The sequence below is a fragment of the Quercus robur genome, chromosome 4 (genome assembly GCF_932294415.1).
Source record: "Quercus robur chromosome 4, dhQueRobu3.1, whole genome shotgun sequence".
Lineage (NCBI taxonomy): Eukaryota > Viridiplantae > Streptophyta > Magnoliopsida > Fagales > Fagaceae > Quercus > Quercus robur.
In genome coordinates this window covers 23,070,096-23,090,155 of record NC_065537.1, presented here as the reverse complement: position 1 = coordinate 23,090,155, position 20,060 = coordinate 23,070,096, and the positions used below count along the sequence as shown (strand labels likewise).

Sequence of the window (20,060 nt, the reverse complement as noted above, 5' to 3'; positions counted from 1 at the left end):
GACCTTTATTCAAGAGTACCTTTGTCATTTTAAACTTGGACCTATTATAATTAGGACATTCAGCACAAATGTGTCCATAACCTAAGCACTCATAGCCTAGATTTGTACTTGTCTAAGATCATAAGGGTCAATGATCAAACTCAGGAAATCAATCCCTAACTGATCATATGTATGATACCTATTTACCTATTGTGCCAATTATGTGAACACAAGTTTAACAATTTAATCACAAGCACAAGCACAACAAATACCAAATCTATATAGGAAGGGAAGAAATAATAGATGATAAGTAGATTTGGTAACAAAGTGAAAAAGCAGTGGAGACGCACCCCAAATAAGGAAATCTATTATATTAAGAAAAGTTGCAAGTTCAAGGCACTACACGAAGCAGGTGAACTTATAGAAAGTCAATCGAATGGCAGTCAAAATCTTGACAGAACGTCTTCTTTGAGCTGCATTTTTACACTTTAATATTGAGCATTGAATAAAACATTACAAACTTAATATATAATTATTACTGTTATGGAATTTGTCAATCTAAAACTTTACAATTTCCCCATCACTTCTCCAACAGCCCCAGCTCCCCACTCCTTTTTTCTTTGTGCTTTTTTATTGCTCCATTTCTAATTTCTTCTTATCTTCTGTTTCTAAATCCCAAAACACTATCTTGACAACTCCTTTTTGATCTCCTAGAACTCTCAATTATCGTTTTAGTTTTTGATTGCAAGTTGGACTATGGTGTTGGTTGTGAGCTTCCTCTCCATCCATTTTCAGTTTGTTTTTTTCTTTTAAATCTTCCAAATTACAAGTTCATTTTAATCAGGTGAGGGAAATGCCTTAAAGTCTCTCGCTGCTAAATCATATTTAAAATATTATTTGTATGAAATATAAGGATAACCTAGAGCAAGCTATAATGGTGCAGTACAATAGATTTTTCAATTAAATTAAACTTCGGTATAATATCATTATGGTATTTTAGGCATCTTCTCATAACCAGTTTGGTATGTGAGAATGAAATACTTATTTGTTGTATTTTCAGTTTATGGGAATGAAACTCGTGAGGCTTGGAGCGTTCGAATGAAAACATATTTGATGACTATAGATCTTTGGGACATTGTTGAAGCAACCACTGAGCCTCCTGCGCCCGAAGACGAAATTGCGTTTAATGCTTGGAGCAAGAAGAATGCCATGGCTTTATATTTGATTACGGAATCTTCCTCGAAATTCTCCAATGGGAGTGATTACTACGTTGCTGGGGGTGAATTTGTTTCCATTGATTTTGACTCCACTGATCACAGAACGGCCAAAATTTGTTGGGAAATATTGGAAGAAAAGCTGTCCAAGGAAAGAGGTAGCTATCTCTCTTTTGTCTCTCAAAATTATGCACACACAACATTCGAAAATAAGTGGTCTTGTTCGATCGGTCTTCTATCTATTCGACATATATATCAAACTCACAATATTTTAAAAAATTTATTATTAAGAAAATCTTTTTTATTTGATTTAGTTAAGTTAATGGTTGGATTCTAATTGACAATGAAAAACTTATATAAATAGAAGACATTAATTAACGGGGGAGTGTTAATTAGTAATTACACACACTTTCACACCTGGACGTACACACAAGCACAAAACAACTAAAGTCAAGTTGGAAATCATGTGGATACTCTTTTGGGATTTCTTGGGTCTTGCCAAGATCAGTTGTGGATACTCTCTTTGGTTGGTGGGATTGGCTTGGGAAGCATTCATCTAGTATTTGGAATTTAGCTCCGCTATACTTAATGTGATGTTTGTGGAGGGAGCGAAATTGGAGGACGTTTGAGGACATGGATAGCTCCGATGATCAGTTATTGGATTCTTTCTGTGGCTCCCTTTTTGATTGATCTAGGGCTTGGGGACTCACCTCTAGTGATTCTGTCCCTATGTTCCTATGCTCCCTTGTTTGTAATTAGTATCTTTTCTTTCTGTTTTTTATCATCTTTTTCTGTACTTTTTCCCTCTGCCTTGTGGTTTTCCGCATGAGGTAGTTTTTTTTAATATATATCTTTATTACTTATCAAAAAAAAAAAAAATCATGTCTTCCATAAATATTTGACAAAAATATATACTTATTTATAATTTATATTTAATTTAATAAGTATTTGTAGGGTCATAGTCCCGAACTAACCGAAATTGTAGTTGGGTCAGGACGTGAATGGGCCCATACAATATCATTTGTAGAGAGTGGGATCTAAAGGCTAAGTCATGTTTACCCGGCAGTGGTTTTGTTAAGCTGTTCATACATGGTTCAGGTGTATTCACCTTTGGAACCCCTCCCTCTCCTTTTGGGACTCCGGCCACCTGTTTAGGTTACATATTTTTCCTTTTATACTAGCATGCGTTCAATTTCCCTCGTCCACGTGTAGGGTCGACCTTTCCAAGACTGATACTTGTCCCATCTGTCCCAGACCTAAGTCGTTGGGAGTGGCTGATAAAGCCAAAGAACACGGCTTTGTTAGGTGCAAAGATCAGTCTGAGAAGGACAGTAGGGTCAGCCTTTCCTAGATATTTCAGATTTTCTTTTTAAGATTGCCCCTATGCCGCTTTTGCCCTTTTTCCTGATGGAGCTTTGGACCAAACCGAGGGCTGCACCGTCCTCGGCTGCCTCTTTGGGCCCATGTGTGCTTTACACTAATGAGCTTGGGCTAACATCTTCTTCGGATTGGGCCTTAAAGCTTCCCATGAACAAATGGGCCTAGCCCACATATTGTTGGGCCCCACAATAGCCCCTCAAAACCCTGCTGTCCTACCTCTTGGTTGGAAAGGGGGGTTTTGGTAACTCCGAGTCTTCATTACTACTCATTTAATTCGGCCCTTGATCAACGTTGGCGACTCTTCACCTCCCCGAGGAATGCGCCGGTCTACAAGATGTTTCCCTCGGTTTACGCGTGATGCGCTTATACCGTTTGGTTATCCGTAGCACGCCTTTAATATCTTCCTTTTACGAGACCTCCCAAATCTAACGGTTACTGATAGCGTGGGGGAACGAAACGGATGCACATTTATTCGCAGATTTCCTTGGGGATCAGAACGTGTTACGTGCCCTTGTCTTACTCCCTTATATAAAGAGAGAAGACCAGAGGTGATTCTTTCATATCTGAATCCCTTAGGCCCTTCTCATAGTTCACTTCTTCCGTCTGGTTATTCCTTATCCAATAATACATCCACCATAGTAGTCGGCCATGAATGAATCCTTCCTTTTCCAGAAACGCCATGCCCTAACAAAACTTGAGATGGCTCGGTCGGGGCAAGGATGGCGGAGACTCAAGATGTGCCTCCCCCCTCTTTTAGTCAAAATCCGAAGCAGGGACTCGTCACACCCCACTTCCGGTGTGACTGAGTCGAAAACCTCCCTTGTCATCTCCATCCGCTCTTTCATGAGCATACCTAATATGGCTCTCCTTTTCCCTCTTTTGCTCCTTTTACTTTCTTTTCATTGCTTCCCTCTTCTTCTCCTCCTTCCTACTCATGTCCTCCATCTTCTTTTTCCCTTGCTTTCTTCAGCGACAAGAGTTTGCTGAAGTGCTTCCATGTGTTCCAATTCTTCTTCCTTCTCCATCTTCTCTATAAAAGGTTCTTATCCTGATATGAGCAGTACTGAGGCAGAGATTTCAGAGAGATTTTGAAGGCGATTTCAGAAGACACCTGACTGTTTACTTATCTGTATTACGGATGTTATTACTGCTTTAGCAGCTCATTTTTTGTATAGGCTTGTTTAAGCCCTTCCTTGTACGTTGTAATAATTTTTCATATTAATAAAAGTTGATATTCATTTATTTCGTATGTTATGTTTTTATGCTTTTACAAGCTTCCCAACGCTGCTCGGCACCGTAATATAGTATTTGAATCAATAATAACTAAGACTAAAATGTTTGCTGATAAAAAAAGAAGGTGTCATCATCACTTTAATAAAATTATTTAACATAGCAATGCCGACCAGCGAGGGGCGAAGCGCACCTTAAAATTTGCCAAGATGAAGACTAAGTGCTTGATACAGTGTAGGAAATAACTATCCGTGGACATTTCACTCGCCAAATGGACAGTTTCCTTAGGTTAATGAAAGTTGGGCCGTTTCGCCATCTTTTAATCACACTGACTTTAACCTTTTACAGTATTTGAGCCGAGAACCTTCCCCATTCAAATAATCGGTTTCCCATAAGGCCTGGGTCCGAGGACTTCGTAATACCTGGGTTCTGTCTTAAATTTAGACTTTCCCAGTACTTGGTTTCCCCATGGGCTTGAGTCCGAGGACCATGCAAACCTTAGGTTTTCTCAGTACTTGGTTTCCCCATAGGCTTGGGTCCGAGGACCATACGATGCCTAGGTTCTGTCCAAGACCCTCTGGGTTCAGTTTCTCCCTTTCCCCAGGTATTTCACGAGGTGCCGAGCAGGAAGTTGTCCTCGGCAACAGTTATTCCTAGGTGTGGGCCATTGCCCCTGGGCCCCCGTACAGAACAGGCCTGGGCCACGAACTCACTTGGCCCACAACTTAAAGGGTATTTATGTAGTTTTTGGTTACGTAGTACTTCTTGATGTCCCAATCTTCGAGGTGCACCTTCCAGAGACTCCTTTAATTCCCTGGTTGCAGGTGGCGTTGGAGATTGAGCCTACGCCATCTTGTCTGTAGCGTTTCTTGGGACGCTGCGTGAATTAAATGCCACCTCTTTATCTCTTTAAATAAATAGGAGAGAAAATTACTTCATCCTCGCACCTATCCTTAAGTTTTCTCCCAAATCTCAGCTCCTATACTCAGTGCTGTCTTCCCTTAGCACAATATGTCTGAGGCGAGGGTTGGGAAGAAGGAAATCTCTCCGCCACGAAAGCGCCGTGCACTTATGAGGCTAAAAATGGTGAGGTATGGGCACAGGAAGCATAAGTTCAAGAGAGTACTCCATTTCAACAGAGGGGAAAGGATGTCTCTCCCTCTTTTAGTCAAAATCCGAAGCAGGTTCTGTTCATACCAGAACTTTGGTGTGTCAGAAGAAAGATTCTCCGCCCTCATCGCCTCTGCCTTGTGGCGGGCGAATATTTAGAGAAAGCCCCTCAACCTCCAACTCCCTGCACCTTTCCTTCAGTGGTGTCAGGCTTAAGTTGGGTCTCTTTTGCTGTTTGAGTTGTGGGCAAGTGAAAGCACTGAGGGAGAACAAGATCTTGGAACTGTAGCCAACCTCTCCTCTGATCTACTTCCTCGGCTTTACTTTATTCTCTTGCATCTTCCTTTCTTTTTGGTTATGCAGTGAGCTTTGACACAAACTGATTCTAGCTTTTCATTGTACGCTGTACTGTTTCTTTGCTTTAGTAAAAAATGGAGACTTCTTTACTTGTTTTGAATGCTGTTCCTTTGATAACGCTACTTTGTGAGTGGGTGTGTCCTATGTGTGTGTTCCTCCTCGGTGGTATTTAAAGCAAGAACTCTTGAAACACAATCCAACTAATTCTAATCTACCGACACTATCAGGCATAATAATGACTCATAGTAAGTTAAACTTTGGAAACTAACCGAGATGACGGTTGAACGTCCTGTAATAAGAGCGGGAATATTGTCCGAGGACGACAAGTTGTAAATAATTCATCTGAGGGAGCGACCGAGCATTGCATGGCTCCAAGTATGCTTTTGGAAACACGTTACTCCATTCTATACTGGTCCCTTTAGCTTTGAGGATCCGAGGGCAAACTAGGAAGTCCATGTAACACAGTTTTCCCTGATTAGTAGTTGGTTTCCCCAGAGGCTTGGGTCCGAGGACCATACAAGGCCTTGGTTCTATCCAAAACTTGTATTGCCTTTTCAAGTAGTCGGTTTCCCCAGAGGCTTGGGTCCGAGGACCATACAAGGCCTTGGTTCTGTCCAAAACTTGTATTGCCTTTTCAAGTAGTTGGTTTCCCCAGAGGCTTGGGTCCGAGGACCATACAAGGCCTTGGTTCTGTCCAAAACTTGTATTGCCTTTTCAAGTAGTTGGTTTCCCCAGAGGCTTGGGTCCGAGGACCATACAAGGCCTTGGTTCTGTCCAAAACTTGTATTGCCTTTTCAAGTAGTTGGTTTCTCCAGAGGCTTGGGTCCGAGGACCATACAAAGCCTTGGTTCTGTCCAAAACTTGTATTGCCTTTTCAAGTAGTTGGTTTCCCCAGAGGCTTGGGTCCGAGGACCATACAAAGCCTTGGTTCTGTCCAAAACTTGTATTGCCTTTTCAAGTAGTTGGTTTCCCCAGAGGCTTGGGTCTGAGGACCATACAAGGCCTTGGTTCTGTCCAAAACTTGTATTGCCTTTTCAAGTAGTTGGTTTCCCCAGAGGCTTGGGTCCGAGGACCATACAAGGCCTTGGTTCTGTCCAAAACTTGTATTGCCTTTTCAAGTAGTTGGTTTCCCCAGAGGCTTGGGTCCGAGGACCATACAAGGCCTTGGTTCTGTCCAAAACTTGTATTGCCTTTTCAAGTAGTTGGTTTCCCCAGAGGCTTGGGTCCGAGGACCATACAAGGCCTTGGTTCTGTCCAAAACTTGTATTGCCTTTTCAAGTAATTGGTTTCCCCAGAGGCTTGGGTCCGAGGACCATACAAGGCCTTGGTTCTGTCCAAAACTGGTATTGCCTTTTTAAGTAGTTGGTTTCCCCAGAGGCTTGGGTCCGAGGACCATACAAGGCCTTGGTTCTGTCCAAAACTTGTATTGCCTTTTTAAATAGTTGGTTTCCCCAGAGGCTTGGGTCCGAGGACCATACAAGGCCTTGGTTCTGTCCAAAACTTGTATTGCCTTTTCAAGTAGTTGGTTTCCCCAGAGGCTTGGGTCCGAGGACCATACAAGGCCTTGGTTCTGTCCAAAACTTGTATTTCCTTTTCATTTGCTCATCTTCCGAAGGTTTAGCTCCTCGAATAAGGTGGGGGAAGCTGGCCTGATGTTCGAAGCCCCTAGACGTGCCCATGTCATTGACACCGTGGAACGTAGCCCCTAGTGGGAGCTTATGTTGGAATAGCAACAATGTGTCGCCGGTGATGAAGGCACCCTCATAGTCCCTTGTTCGACAGAAGCTCAACTTCACCACCGCTCGAGCTAACGCGCAAGCCTTCCCACAGACGGCGCCAATTGTAGGGTCATAGTCCCGAACTAACCGAAATTGTAGTTGGGTCAGGACGTGAATGGGCCCATACAATATCATTTGTAGAGAGTGGGATCTAAAGGCTAAGTCATGTTCACCCGGCAGTGGTTTTGTTAAGCTGTTCATACATGGTTCAGGTGTATTCACCTTTGGAACCCCTCCCTCTCCTTCTGGGACTCCGGCCACCTGTTTAGGTTACATATTTTTCCTTTTATACTAGCATGCGTTCAATTTCCCTCGTCCACGTGTAGGGTCGACCTTTCCAAGACTGATACTTGTCCCATCTGTCCCAGACCTAAGTCGTTGGGAGTGGCTGATAAAGCCAAAGAACACGGCTTTGTTAGGTGCAAAGATCAGTCTGGGAAGGACAGTAGGGTCAGCCTTTCCTAGATATTTCAGATTTTCTTTTTAAGATTGCCCCTATGCCACTTTTGCCCTTTTTCCTGATGGAGCTTTGGACCAAACCGAGGGCTGCACCGTCCTTGGCTGCCTCTTTGGGCCCATGTGTGCTTTACACTAATGAGCTTGGGCTAACATCTTCTTCGGATTGGGCCTTAAAGCTTCCCATGAACAAATGGGCCTAGCCCACATATTGTTGGGCCCCACAGTATTAATAATAGAAGGTCAAAAAGATAATATGTATAAAAATTAACACTTAACCTAATTTAATTAGAAATTTTAAGAAAAGATCACACCTAATTAATTAGAATTTTTTTATGTTAGTTTTTCTTAATCTAAAAATACAGTGAGATCTAACTTTTTTTTAAAAAAAAATTAGCATAGTTTAATAATATTTAACTATAAAAAGTAAATTTAAAAATATATAAATTATAATAATTGAAAGCTTTAAGAAAAGATCACATCTAATTAATTAGAATTTTTTTATGTTAGTTTTTTTTTTTAATCTAAAAATATGGTGAGATCTATTTTTTTTTATTTAAAAAATTAACATAGTTTAATAATATTTAACTATAAAAAGTAAATTTAAAAATATATAAATTATAATAATTAAAAGCTGATTTGTGCTAAAACACAAGCTTGTTCAAACTCCCAAATAAAAATTACGGCTAGATTGCTTTTACTCTAAATTAAACTAAGTATAGAACAAGAGTAAATAAGTGCAATGAACTGATAACACTACCCTAAGTCATATTTATCCATCATCAGTCATATTTATCCATCATCAATAATAAAGTGAAAGTTTAAAGAGTAGGGAAGAGAGATGTAAATATAAGATAACACCGAGACGTGTAATCGAAGAGAAAACCGAAGAACTCGGTGAAAAACTTCTCTGCGACCTTCCTAATCAAAATCGATACACTAGAGAATAAAGTTGGAATACACGAATAACAAAAGACCCTCCAAGCCTAGTCTATCCCATGTACTTAAACCCTCCGAGCTCCTGCTACCAACAAACTTCTTGAAGTATTGTCTTCTCTAGCTTTTCAGATCCCACAATTAAGCCCAATTGCATCTGCCAATGAATGGCTCCTTCCAATACTTCCCAATAACAACAAAATCTCACTTGACACTCAAAATGGGTGTGGTAAGTGTTTGGGCTAAAACCTCTCAAAGATTTAGAGATGGAGAGGTAGGAGTTTGAGGAAAATAACAAGGAAATGTGTAGATGATTGTGGGTATAACAATTTCTAACTCTCAAGTGTATTTTTTAGGGTTTTCTCTTTGAAAAACACTCTTAACAATTTGTGTATAATGAAGGTATATATAGTGTGAGTAAAGACTTGGTAAAGTAAAACACAACTTTTTGCCAAACAGAATCTTTCGCAGGTCCTTCACGGGTTAGCCCTTCTTTCGAGACAGTTGCGAAATTGGCAACGTGGCACGACTCTTTATCTTTCGATCATTTGCTCCACACGTTGCTTTTTCGTGGGTTATTTCTTGCAAGCTACTCACGAGCTAGTCATGAAATCCACTGATTCAACTTTTGAAACTTGATTTTTCACCGATCTCTCACACTCATCCCTTACAATTAAACCCACATACATACAGGAAAAATGATTGAAGAAATTACGGTTAAATTTGGCACGGAATTAAAGTCAACACAATATAGTTGTAAATCACAAATATTAACAAGCTAAACACCTGATTAAGCATCTAAAGGTCATTTTTTATCTTGAGTTTTTGTTATTTCTATGAAAACCATATGTTCATCACATTCATTGAAATTAAATATCAGTATATAACAAAACCAAACTCTATTTACAATTACAAGAATAAATAGAATTTAAATTCAACCAAATTAGACAATTATAGTAAAAAATAAATTCAAAATTAGTTTCATAGCTCTCGGTAGAAATTGAACTAAAAAAAAAATAAACAGAAATTATATTGAAATAGCACAAAGAAAGAAGAAGAATTTTGTAACATAGTATGCACTCTGGAAGAGAAGGAATGGTATGAGAATTGAGGATAAGAAAGAAAAAAGAATAAAAACATAGAACTTTTATAGGTTTGTAATGTACTTGTAATGTAAACTGACGTTATAGACATATAAAAAGAAGTAAATGTAGTACATATTTGCCAAAAAAAAAAAATATTACAAAATAGTATATAATATATAGAAGAACTATAAAGTGGCATAGAATTGTAGAGGGGCGGACAATAGATATCACGTGGGAGGAAAGTCTATCTTATAAATGTCATTACACACTTTATTTATTTACAAGATTGCTTTTTCGTTTTTAGGTGAAAAGTTGGGATTTTTTAGGGCAAATTTGACTAATGTGTTGGAGGTTGGGGGGGGTGGATATTGGCTCTTGGAGGGGCCAACTTTTTTTTAAAAAAATGATCATATTAATAGGTACTCTTAGGGCAACTATTAATAAACTATATTAAGAAAGTTTTAACATCACTTTCATGGGAAATATAAAAACTACATTCGTTAGCATTTCTTTTTTAGAAAAAATGGAGTGGGCTATAGTTTTTACCTACTCTTACAAGGTTCTTAAAAAATTTTGGGGGGCCTATTTATAACGTGGCTTTGCCCCTGGTGTTAAGAGTGCTACTTTTTTAAACATTGAATTTGGCCATAAGTGTTTTGTGTCCTTAGATCTATATGAATTTTGGCAATATCTTAAATAAAATTGGCCATGAGTTATTTGGAAATACTCGTCCCAACAATTGTTCTCTAAAATAATTGTTACTTTGGCCATGTATTTCTAAAATTTTCAAGTACCTCAAGATAATACTGTTAAATAAATCAATAGTTATTCTTTAAAAGGATGAATAAATATTCCTCTCTAATAGGTTGTAATAGCTATTCCTTAGTAGGTGAAATAATTTCTAAATTTAATGTATTTCCAACTAAACAAATTTTCCATATATATGTAACAATTATAAAAATAAAAATTCATAAAAATTAACTCATCTCTCTCTCAAATTTAAGAAATATATTTTTAAAGAAATATAATTGTATGAGAAAGATATTTCCTAAAATAAATATTAAGTTTTATTCTAATGTTACAACTTACAATGAAACTTATGAATAAATTTAGTTATTCCATTACAATAGATTTTATTCTTAGTAATGAAGACTTAGTAATGAACATTACAACTCCTATTGTAATCCTCATTCAGTATATCAAATATGCCCTTAGATGTTATTCATTGAAAGGTGTTTGTTCGTTTAGACCCCTTAAATTAGATTGTTTAACCTAATATATTAGTCAAGTGATTACTTAGGTTAATTATTTAGATCTAGGTTAAATAAGCATATATCATATCATGCACAGTAGCGGAAAAGTAAATAACACCACGATATAATGACCTAGGAAAATTGATGAAACTAACTGTTTCAAGGTAAAAACCTGGGGAGGATTTGACCTAGTTATCCTCGAGATAAAACAAATCCACTATAAGAGAATTGAAGATTTTACAATCAGATTTAACCCTAAATCTATTGTTACCTCATGTAATAACTTGCTGACACGACCACGTGCAAGCTCTGAATTCACAGACTCCTTCTTTTCTTGGATTTTCTGCAACACAAGCACCCATGCTTATGACTTTGAGATCCCACTCAAAGGTTTCAGATCCCACTCAAAGGTTTCAGATCATCCCCAATAATTGATCTTGTATGCAACAACTCTACAACACTGGATCTTGAGATTTCAAGGAATATTACTGGTAGAAAACTTTAGAGAGTTTTGGGTACAAAAACCCCAGATCTACAATTGGAGGAACAAGATGCAATATTTTCTCTCTAAAACCCTTTAAAACCCCGTCTAGGATTAGCTTATAATGTTCTTTAAATATTGGAATTTGGGCTTCAAATAGATTGCAATTTGGGTTTCAAACAGACAAGTTATGGGCTTTTTACGTTTGTAGATATGCGACTTCAGATTGATCGAAAGGAATTGAGCAGCAATTGAGAGGAATTGAGAGTAATCGAATAGCAAGCAAGAGAACCAGATTGAAAATCACTTTTTTCATCCTAAATTTGAGTTTTTTGTCTTGGACTTGAAAGTACACCATTCTAACTCAATAATACTTATTTTTTGTCATGGTTTGCCAACACTACAAACTCAAAAGCTAATAATCTCCCCCTTTGACAATCCGTGACAAAACATACATATAACATAGTGCCTATATATATAAAAAATGTCCAAATACATTACAAATCTCAATCTAAGACTTCTATCCTAGAAGTTGTAAGAAGAGGCAAAGGTCTTGATCAAAATATACATGTCCTTCCTAAAACACTCAAAAGAGCATATCACCGCATGTGTGGAAATAAAGACAGATAAACAATATAAATAACAAATATAAAATCAAAAGCAAACTAACTCTCCCCTTAAGTTAGATACATTAGAAACTTTTATTTTCTCCCCCCTTTCAAAAACAATTTCTTCTCCCCCTAAATAAAAACAGTTAAAAACTTTTTTTCTTCCAAATTTCATCTATTTTTCCCTCATTTTGTTACGTATTGACAAAGACAACCAAATCAGAAGGTAAACAGTAAACATACACAATAAAGAATAAGAGAAAATAGAGAATCATGGCAACAAAAAAAAAAAGAAAAAAAAAATCAGCTCAATAGAAAATAGAGGCAACTCCCCCTTTAAAGAGCAACAACTCCCCTTATGAACAACATAGATTTTAAAAATAGCTTTCTCCCTATAAAAATAGGAAAAACAAAATACGTTTGGGAAAAACAGTTTTGGGGAAAATTTAGGAGGTAGGGAAAACTAAAAAGGCACAAACCTGGCTTAAAAAAATTAAGTTGAGGATACACATGAACACAAATATTCTCTCTTTCAATATAAGTAAACTTGACACTATGTGACCCATAACAGATGCATGCAAACATTTCAAGCTCAATTAGTTAAGACTACAATGTAGATCTCAAAGATATAAAAATTTAGCATGCTAAGTGTTTTAGAGAAAATATTTGCACATGTATTATCCACCATATTTCAAAAAAATATTTTCTGCAATTCACACAAAAAATAACATATACTAAAATGTACAAAACTCAAAAATTATTCAATCAATTTTTAAATCAAGTTGAATACCCAATTTAGCAAAGTGTATGTGTGATATGTGTGAAAATAGTGAGAGAAATGACTGCAAAAATGCAAGATGGATAAAGAAAACAATGCAATGCATGTCCTAATCTATATGTGCAATGCATGAAAATTTTCCAGTTTTGATTGGTTGAACGTTGATCAAGTATCGATCAAGAGAGGCAGAGAGTTTTGAACACAAAAGCTCACATTTTCGATCAGTTGAGGGAGATCTTCGATCGGTCAAATTAGTTAAAAATTTCAAAACTTTAAAATTTGGAAACTTTATGCAAAAACATTTGTAAAACAGTTTTTATGATATGAGATGCATGTTAATGATTCCAAATGATTTCCAAAAACTTTCCCTTAAAAAAAATTATCAAGCTTCAAAAAGAATTTCCTTCACACAATTTTTACCTCACAACCCCAAAAAGTATTAAATATTTCAAGAAGCACAATTTTGGATGAACACAAAAATTAACACACAATCACATGTACGGAGTTTAACAAAGATTTGTTTGTGGTGTGTGCAACTAATATGTGTATGAGTTACCCAAAAGGTGATATGTAGATGGAAAATAGTGCTCATCAATGCTAAACAAGGTACACAGTCATGAAATGCGAATTTCATAAGCCAACATCAATTACACACTTGGTGATGTGTAATACAAAACAAATATTTTTGGATTTTCAAATTTTCATTATGACCAAAAAAAAAAAGCACACATTATGCTAAATGAACAAATGCAAAAGTAATGCATGAACAGTGCTCAACTAAGCTATAGAGGGTACATAGACAAGAAATATCAATTTCTTAATTAACCCATGAGTACATGTACAAACTAGTACTTACTCATACAAAATAGTGTTTATCTCAAAATAGTCATGCACTTATGCAACACGCTATTTAAGTTTCTCCACAAAATCAAGTATCTTCTAAATCAAGAGAGGGATATCATAATTCATGTAATCCTCAAGAAAACAAGACAATATATATATATATATATATTTTTTTTTTTTTTGAAAATTGTCAATATTTTTGGGAATTATTTTTTTAAAAACAAAACAACCTAAAACATAAATAAAAACATGTCCACAAATAATAATTGAAAAAATTATATCAAGGATAAATAAACAACACTCACCTTAGCAAGTCTTTTCTCACTCATATAGCACGCATCTTTGGCTTTGTAGGTGAAAAACCTTGAGAAACAGAGTGTATTTAAGATATTACAACTTTCTTTTGAGAGAGACTAAAATCTTGCAATTTCTTTTCACAATCCAACAAGCTTAAATTTTTCAATAGCATTTGAATCAATTTATCAAGACTTATGGTAGGAGAAATATCATCACATATCCTAAACTGAAACACAAAATGCTTAAATTTCAATTTATGATAGTTAGGATGATTGTGACCACGGACACCACAAAAGTGATAGACAGAAACAAATTTAGGAACATAAGTATTCCTAGTGGGGTTTCTGGTCATAGGCTTTGGTTCTCGCCTCAACAGAGAACAATTTGGTCTAATATGACCAATAACACTACATAGATGACAGGTAGACACAGGTTTAAAAATTTCAGCATTTACATCAGAACTTTTACCTTTGTCTAACCTAGCGAAATAAGCTTTTTTTTTTTTAATTTTATGATTCCTCTTGAAAGGAGGAATATATATTTTGTCAGCTTTAGGCTTGAGAGAAACAGAAACAAATCTATCATCAACAACAGGCTTGGTACTAGTCAAATTTTCAAGTTTAGCTTCAGACTCAGCTAACTTTTGTTCCAAGCTTTTCATCTACTCATCTTGAGAGGAAAGTTGATTTCTCAAAAATTCATTTTTTTTATTAGATTCATCTAATCTCACAATCAATTCCTCTTTTTCAAGATTAGCTAATTTTAACTCTTCTTTGAATTTCTTAGCAATTTTCATAGATTTAGTTAATTCCCTATGGAGAGTTTCACAAGCATCAACAAGATCAACAAAAACAATAGTGTCCATTTTATTCAAATCATCACAAATATGAGCAAATAGATACTTAAAATTATCCATGACAGCAGGGATTAAGGTTCTCATTCAGGACATTAATCCAATCAAAGTGAACTCGCTCTAATACCACTTGTTTGTTCTTTTAAAGCCCAAACAGAAGGGACCATTGTACACATTGATGAAGAAGAAGCTGGAAGAGGACGAGAAGAAAGAAGAAATAGAAGGTACCTTTCTAAGTTGAGTTCCATTTATTTGGTTTTTAATTAAAAATTTAAAATTTTGAAAGATCTATTGACTTATTTCTTTACATTAAAAAAGAAAAGGAAGAAGTTAACACTTAGATTAGCTTCATTTATCTGATTGTTTAGTAAAAGATTACATGTGTATATCTATTGACTTGCATTTTATTTTTTTATTTATGTATGGTTATTTCTAATGTTTTTGGGATGTGATACCGACCGTAGAGTTATTATTCAATGTGATGGAAGTTATGTATGAACTAGTAAAAATTACCAAAACAATAATTAAACAATATAAAACATTTGTTATCATGTGATATTGCCAAAGGTTCGAATGGATTTGATATCTTAACTGACCTATCATTTATAATCAGAAAAATAACTTAAAAATAATAGGGGAATGGTTTTAAACCGGGCAGTCCAAATTAAACCATATGTTTTTGAAAAGTAACAAATTAAATCTTAGAGTAAAAATTGATAATAGTTTATTAAAAAAATATTTATGTAAGGAAGGAAGTTTATTTAAACATTATCTATGAACAATAAAAGAAAGAGAGAGAAATTTGAAGCTTCACAGTCTCTGTTGCCTTGGCAATTTTCATGAATGATATTTTCTTGAATTCATCATTGGTCACCCCACTAAACAAAGCATTCAAGGCCCTATTGTTGAAATTTGTTGCTTTGATTGTTTCTTCATCCCAATCCACCAGCGCTTTCTTAGGCTTAATCTAGCCAACTTCAACAGCTTGCCATACTTTTTTACCTAGAGCTTGCAAAAAAACTTTCATATAAACTTTCTAGTACGCATAATTAGTGCCATCAAATAAAGAAGGAATCAAAAGAGATTGTCCACAATCCATGATAACAGTGGTCAAGGATCATACTTAGGAAATTCATCCAATCAGAATGTACCTACTCTGATACCATTTGTTAGGAAATTTAGACCCTAGTTGATAAAATTAACAAGTTTTAAACCTAATTTGTTAATTAGATTTATTATGAATAAACCTTGTTAAAAAACAAACAAATATCAACATAATGTCAATATCATGCAAAGCGGAATAGTAAATAAGACAAGATACAATGACCTAGGAAAACTAATGAAATAAACTAGTTTCATAGTAAAAAACCTGGGGGAAACCTTTCCGAAAAGCAATCCAATATAATAAAGAGAAATTTTAGATATAGTACAAAACATTTTTCCCTAAACTGTACAATCCTCATAGATGAACTTACAATAGAAACCTTCTACCGCTTTAGAACGTCTGAACTCCTTAATATATGAACGCCACCTTGAGAGGTTTGCGAAGTTGAGCCTTTGAGAGGTTTTCTCATTGACATGCTTGTTCTCCTCAATGCTTCCACCATACTTGAAAACTAGGGATCTGTAAGTTCTTCAAGTAGGGGGTAGCACTTATACAGCATGCTAGCAATGCAAATATCTACCAATCTTTCCTCCTCTATAGGATCATAGCATATCAAGGAGAGGTCCCTGAACCTATGGATGTAGTCCAGTAACCACTCAGACCCTCTACCTTTCCTGCTGCAGGTCTGACAAAGTAAGCTCTTCGTCTAAAAGCGAAGAACTTCTTCATGAACTAGGTAGTCATGTCATTCCAACTCAAAACTGATCCTAGTAAAAGGCTGGTGTGCCAAGTAAAGGCTTAGCCTTCCAAGGATTTGGAAAACTCCCTAAGTCTCAACTTATGATCATGAGAGTGAGCTGTCAAGGCATCCACATACCTCCTTATGTGCTCCCTAGCATTCCTAATCATAACATCATACTTTGGGAAGATAGGAGGTGTATAGTTGGCAGGATAAGGCTTCCTCGCCATCTCTTCGGGGTAAGGAGGTATTGTATTAATGTAAGCAAAACTTTCCGCCTTTCTAGCCTCAAGTGTGTGTATGAGACGTGTGAACTGTGAAGTGAGGTGAAGTATAGGTAAGCACCAAGACTAGTGTGAAATGAAGAAAAGAAAGTCAAGAGTGGTTGTGTCATAGTGTTAGTAGCTAGGTGTCTAGGAGTAAGGTGTCAAGTGCGTGCAGGACCATCCTTACTTGCCATTTTTTTTTTATTATATTTTTTTATACTTAGCAAAAAAAATTATATAAATAATTAGTTTAAACTAATCCTTCTATGACCACCCTAACTTGAAAAAAAAAAGAATATATATACTTACAAAAAAATACTATATACTAAATTAACGTATTTTGACCACCCTAATAAAAATGTTAAACACCCTGACTTAAAAATCACAAGAATTTAAATTCAACAAAATAAAAGTAATGCCATATCTATAATATTTTCAGAATAAATATTATGTGGTAAGTTGTTATTAATTCAAATTTGGGGTCAACATTGATATGTTTTACCCACCAATAACAGCTTGATACATAAGATTTGTTATAAAATTATTGTGGTCACTTTATTATTCTCATTTTAGCATTTTCAATTTTCAATTTTCAATTTCCACTTTATTTCTTATTAGTCTTTTTTTTTTACTTTCTTTCAATCTGTTAGTACAAAAAAATTGTAATATTTCATGTATTTGTGTGTTTTATTTTGTGGGTTGATATATTCAAGTTGTCTTTTTATTAGATTTTGTATAATTTAAAATTTTTAGTAACCACCCTAAAAAAAAATCCTAAAGCTACCACTAATCCTCACTATATTAAATTTCAATATTGATAAAGTATTGAGTATGATATATGTGTATGAAAATAATAAATAACTAAATAAGCAAAAATAGAGTTTTTTTTGGATTAGTTTATTTAAATATTTGATAAGACAAATGTGAATGCTTTACAACCTAGGTTAACTAACGTTTAGCCAAAATTATAACTAAGGCTCTGAAAAGCTTCGGGCATCAGCCAAGCGGAACAAACAAGTTGAACTCACACTTAAACAGTGCCTACCGAAGAATTTCCCCTCTATTGAGTATCGAGTGTACTGTTTATCAACAAAACCAAAAAATTCGCTTTTATTGCATATGACTTTCTGCCCGTCTGACACTCTCTTTCTCTCTCTCCTCTCTCACATGTCTAAACCTCCATCAAGCCCTGCTGGTGAAAACGTACTCAGTGTCCACACTATTACTGAAACTGATTTACACATACCATGACCCATACTAGAACCCACGCATGATGCATGTGGGGAGTAGAGAAATTGTTTGAGGTTGTAGATCCGTCGAAAACCCAAGGAATGGGCTTGTGCAGTGGATTAAAACAGTGGATCAGAGTCAATTGTTGGAACAGTGGCTTTGCTTGAGCTAGATCGAACAGATCAGCGTGACTTGAGCATTGGTGTGTCTGTGAGGGACGAGGGAGTTGGGTTGATTTTTTTTTTTTTGGAGAAAATGATCTGGGTTGTTTTTGGGGGAAGGAGGATTGATTAGTTTGATTTTTCTTTTTATGAAATTGTCTGAACTTGATTATGGGAAAAGAGGCTTGACTTGGGATTGGCGGGAAAGACCAAGAGCATTAGCATCAGCTATTTTATGTCAAATGCCACTTTATTATTTTACCATACTATTTAATAATACACCTTATTTGGGTAAAGATCATTGCGTAGCTTACTTGGTAAAGGATTCTTTTAGTTTAGCGGTCATCATATCTCCTATTTTAAGATATTGTATAATAAAATAATATAAACAACCCAATAAAAAATTATTTATCCATGTCTGATCTCACTCTCAAAAACCCAAAAACTCTCTTTCCTTTGTAACTAGGATCTCATTGCCACCATGACCGAACCCAAACCACCAAAACAAACCACTATGACACAACCCACAAAAACACCAAACCACCACCGTCACCGCCCAAAATTCACCAACGAACCCAAAAAAAAAAAAAAAAAACACCAAACCATCATCGGCCATCTGACCTAACCACCTAAAGAACCTCTGGTGTTGGTGAGGAGGTGAAGTGCGGCACTAATTTGAGGAAGAGAGAGAGGGCTGGAAAAAGAAGAGAAGAGGGAGAGGGAGAGGAGAGAGAAAAGCAATGACTGAGTATTTGAACAGAGAGAGAGAGAGGAGGCAGTGCCGATCTAAGAAAAGAGGAGAACATGAAGAGAAAAGAGAGAAGAGAAAGAGGGCTTGGTATTCATATGAAGAGAGAGAGGAGAGAGAAGGGTTGAGAGAGAGAGAGAGGAGAGAAAAGAGCTGAGAGAAAAAGAAGTAGATAGGTGAAAGATTAGAGGATAGAAGAGAGAAAAGTAGAATAGAAAATAATTTTTTTTATAGCATTTATGTCTGTACCGTTCCAAATTTGAAACAATATTGTTCATCCATGCCAATTCTTTTAACGTTTAGAACATCTGATTTGATGTGAGAAGTATTTGGTGTTTAGTGTGCCAAATGCCAATACTAGTACTCAGGGCCGGCTCAACAGTAGATGCAAGAGATGCAATCGCCTAAGGCCCCAAATAAAAGAAGGCCCCACTTGTAAATTTTTTTTTTATATATAATATATTTATTTATATATTTTAGTTAAAAAAAATTTTAAGCATTTTTATTGGTCAATAAAATGCATTAAAAAGGCTCCATTGTATCCTAAAATGCAAAAAATTATAAAGGAAAAAAAAAAAGTCAAAGTTTAGCTAACACAATTAAATTTTAGGAGACAAATGTATTAACTCATTCTTGAAATATGCTAAAATTAAAATTAATAGCAGATAAATTCATTAATAATATAACGTAATTGTCTTGAAATATGCTAAAATAGAGACTATAAATGTCAAAAACAAAAGAAAAACCTCTCTTCTCTCCGCCTCTTCATCTATATTCTTACGATTTTACCTTTCTTTTCTTTATCTTCATCTTGATTTTTGATCTTTTTTCATCGACTCAGTCAGCCCCTCTAGCTTAAAATTTTTCTTTGTTGATTCCTGCATACCACTCTACCAGGCACCAGTCGGCAGTCACAGAAGGTATTTTTCTGCTTCAGTTCTTTCTTCCCCTCTTTCTCTTTGTCTTTTCGAAAATAAAAACTCAAGAGTCATCTATTTCTTTAACTTATATTATATATATTTTTAGTTTGTTTCACCCATTCACTGCACTACACAACTGTTTGATGGGATGGGACACGTTTTTTGTTCTGCCCCTCTGTGGACCTTTTTCTACTTTAAAACTTAGCCATAGAAATTGGAGAAAAAAAGCTGATTCGGCTGGATGGTTCTCAAT

At 35.9% G+C, this 20,060-nt stretch overlaps 1 protein-coding gene across 5 annotated transcripts in view; it reads left to right on the top strand.

The window, feature by feature from the left end:
• The window catches only part of LOC126720895 (uncharacterized), an 80,245-nt gene that overhangs the window by 34,080 nt on the left and 26,105 nt on the right, over positions 1 to 20,060 (top strand). For all 5 annotated transcript variants that reach the window (XM_050423745.1, XM_050423746.1, XM_050423744.1 and 2 more), the window contains exons 6-7: positions 1,040 to 1,351; positions 14,787 to 14,862. In XM_050423745.1, the coding sequence (XP_050279702.1) occupies positions 1,040 to 1,351; positions 14,787 to 14,862 (388 nt within the window). The remainder of the gene's footprint in view (positions 1 to 1,039; positions 1,352 to 14,786; positions 14,863 to 20,060) is intronic.